At 51.1% G+C, this 3,436-nt stretch overlaps 1 protein-coding gene across 1 annotated transcript in view; it reads left to right on the top strand.

The window, feature by feature from the left end:
* The first annotated feature begins 2,314 nt into the window (after positions 1–2,314).
* LOC115192932 (leucine-rich repeat-containing protein 10B-like) overlaps positions 2,315–3,436 on the top strand; it is a 1,930-nt gene continuing 808 nt past the window's right edge. The window contains exon 1 of the mRNA XM_029751890.1: positions 2,315–3,436. This exon is cut by the window's right edge and continues 808 nt beyond it. Coding sequence (XP_029607750.1) covers positions 2,335–3,436 — 1,102 coding nt within the window. The 5' untranslated portion in view covers positions 2,315–2,334.

Genomic DNA, 3,436 nt, shown 5'->3' with positions numbered 1-3,436 from the left:
TTGTGGAGCCATTTTATCTGTTCTGGGAAGACATTTATAGTCTTTTTTGCATTGGTCGACTGCTCTGTCTGACTCCAAACAGACACAAAGGGACTATTTCTATCATAAAAATTCAGCTTTATATTGTTGAGTTAATTGATTGTTGTTATCACCACTACTTTAACCACTACTCAGCTGCTTTTGGTTGTTGATAATAATCAAATAATCAATTACAAATCCATCAATATTATTGTAATGTATAGATAGTCAGTTGACATATCATGTAATGTGTGGTGGTCAGGCAGTGACACTCCTAGTATTATGTGCTGCTCCGTGGCTGCTGAGCTAGCAGAGAGTAGTCAGGGGCCTATTAGCAGAGAGTAGGCAGGGACCTATTAGCCGAGAGTAATCACTGGCCTATTAGAAGAGAGTAGGCAGGGGCCTATTAGCAGAGAGTAGGCAGGGGCCTATTAGCAGAGAGTAGTCAGGGGCCTATTAGCAGAGAGTAGGCAGGGGCCTATTAGCAGAGAGTAGGCAGGGGCCTATTAGCAGAGAGTAGTCAGGGGCCTATTAACAGAGAGTAGGCAGGGGCCTATTAGCAGAGAGTAGGCAGGGGCCTATTAGCAGAGAGTAATCACTGGCCTATTAGCAGAGAGTAATCACTGGCCTATTAGCAGAGAGTAATCACTGGCCTATTAGCGAGGAGTAATCACTGGCCTATTAGCAGAGAGTAATCACTGGCCTATTAGCAGAGAGTAATCAGGGGCCTATTAGCAGAGAGTTATCACTGGCCTATTAGCAGAGAGTTATCACTGGCCTATTAGCAGAGAGTAATCAGGGGCCTATTAGCAGAGAGTAATCACTGGCCTATTAGCAGAGAGTAATCACTGGCCTATTAGCAGAGAGTTATCACTGGCCTATTAGCAGAGAGTTATCACTGGCCTATTAGCAGAGAGTAATCACTGGCCTATTAGCAGAGAGTTATCACTGGCCTATTAGCAGAGAGTAATCACTGGCCTATTAGCGAGGAGTAATCACTGGCCTATTAGCAGTGCGTTATCACTGTCCTATTAGCAGAGAGTAATCACTGGCCTATTAGCAGAGAGTAATCACTGGCCTTTTAGCAGAGAGTTATCACTGGCCTATAAGCAGAGAGTAATCACTGGCCTATTAGCTGAGAGTAATCACTGGCCTATTAGCAGAGAGTAATCACTAGCCTATTAGCAGAGAGTTATCACTGGCCTATTAGCAGAGAGTTATCACTGGCCTATTAGCAGAGAGTTATCACTGGCCTATTAGCAGAGAGTAATCAGGGGCCTATTAGCAGAGAGTAATCAGGGGCCTATTAGCAGAGAGTAATCACTGGCCTATTAGCAGAGAGTAATCAGGGGCCTATTAGCAGAGAGTTATCTGTGACCTATTAGCAGAGAGTAATCACTGGCCTATTAGCAGAGAGTAATCACTGGCCTATTAGCAGAGAGTTATCACTGGCCTATAAGCAGAGAGTAATCACTGGCCTATTAGCAGAGAGTAATCACTGGCCTATTAGCAGAGAGTAATCACTAGCCTATTAGCAGAGAGTTATCACTGGCCTATTAGCAGAGAGTTATCACTGGCCTATTAGCAGAGAGTTATCACTGGCCTATTAGCAGAGAGTAATCAGGGGCCTATTAGCAGAGAGTAATCAGGGGCCTATTAGCAGAGAGTAATCACTGGCCTATTAGCAGAGAGTAATCAGGGGCCTATTAGCAGAGAGTTATCTGTGACCTATTAGCAGAGAGTTATCTGTGACCTATTAGCAGAGAGTAATCACTGGCCTATTAGCAGAGAGGAATCACTGGCCTATTAAGGAACACAATGCCCCCTGTTGCTGCGGGTCCTGCCACCGGCTCCTTTCTCCACCAGTTCAGAGTAGTAGCGTCCGACCGGGCTGACCAGCACCAGCCGTTCAGAGTAGGAGCCTCCGACCGGGCTGACCAGTCTCAGAACCAGCAACAGTCTCAGTCACAGCCAGTCCAGCCCCAACCAGACCAGCCCCAACCAGACCATCTTCAAACCCAGCCTCAGTTCAGATTCAGAGCAACAGTCCATGGTCATACAGGTATAGAGCCTCAGAACCGGCCTCAGACCCAGACCCCAGATACAGCCTCGTACACGTCCTCAGACACTGTCCCATCCTGACCAGCCTCAGCTCCAGTCTCAGCTCCAGCCTCAGCCCCAGACAGTGTTGGAGCCCCAGTCTCAGCCCCAATCCCATTTCCAAACGAGGCTGAAGCCTCATCCCCTGATTCCATCCTGACTCAGCCAGTATCCAACGGCAGGCTGTCGGGCCACGGGCGTAGCAACGGGCACGGCATGGGCAACTCCTCCAGGAAGGAGGAGGACGAGGAAGAGAAGGAGAAAGGGAAGGATAAGGATGGGGAGAAGGCGAAAGTAATGGAGGAAGAGAGGAGGAGGAGGAAGAAGAAGATGAAGGAGGAGATGGAAGATGACGAGCTGCCCCTAGGGGTGGAGGAGATGCTGGCGAGCGGAGATCCCGTCTTGGATCTGAGCTATAAAAAGTTCCGCAGGTTGCCCGGTGTGGTCTGTGGGCTACGCCACCTGGAGAAGCTGTATGTGTGTCGTAACAGCCTGCGGACCCTCCCGGAGAACATCGTCCAACTGAAGGGCCTTCGCATCCTGGCTCTAGACTTTAACAAGATGGAGGACATCCCATTGGCTATCTGTCAGCTCCGTAACCTGACGCGTCTCTACCTGGGCTCCAACCGCCTGATGTCTCTCCCTCCAGAACTACGTAACCTTCAGAGCCTTCGCTGCCTCTGGATGGAGAGCAACTATTTCACACGCTTTCCCCGCCAGCTCTACGACTTACCCCACCTCAGATCCCTTCAGATGGGGGACAACAGGCTGCGGACTCTGCCCCCAGACCTGTGGCGTATGGAGGCTTTGCGAGGGCTGTGGCTATACGGAAATCGTTTCACCGAGTTTCCCCGTGTCTTACTCCGCATGGTGGATCTGGAGATCTTAGACCTGGACAAGAACAAGATCGAGGTGTTTCCTAACCTGAGCCGGCTCCCCGCCCTCCGCCTCTTCTCCTACGACCACAACCCTGTGGAGGGGCCTCCCGGCGTGGGGGAGGAGGTGCTGCTGGTGGGAGAGGGGGCCCAGGAGGAGCTGCAGGACCGAGTGGACAGGAAGGCTAAGAAGGAGCAGGAGGCGAGGGACGCGGAGGAGGCTGCGCTGGCCGGGGTTGGGCCTGTGATCCAGGGCATTCTAAAGACAGCCAAACAGAACAGTGCATCGCACGCCGGGCACAAGCATAACGAGGTGATAACCGCGGCGATGCCCCTAACCGAGGAGGAGAGGAGGAAGAAGGAGATGGAGGCGGAGTTAGAGAAGGCGTTGAACGACTACGGGGCGGGGCTTGAGTACGACTTGGAGGGGATAGAATACGAGA

The sequence above is a fragment of the Salmo trutta genome, chromosome 4 (assembly GCF_901001165.1).
Source record: "Salmo trutta chromosome 4, fSalTru1.1, whole genome shotgun sequence".
In the NCBI taxonomy this organism is placed as follows: Eukaryota; Metazoa; Chordata; class Actinopteri; order Salmoniformes; family Salmonidae; genus Salmo; species Salmo trutta.
The sequence above is the reverse complement of the archived record's forward strand: the minus strand, read 5'-3'. Positions and strand labels throughout refer to the sequence as shown.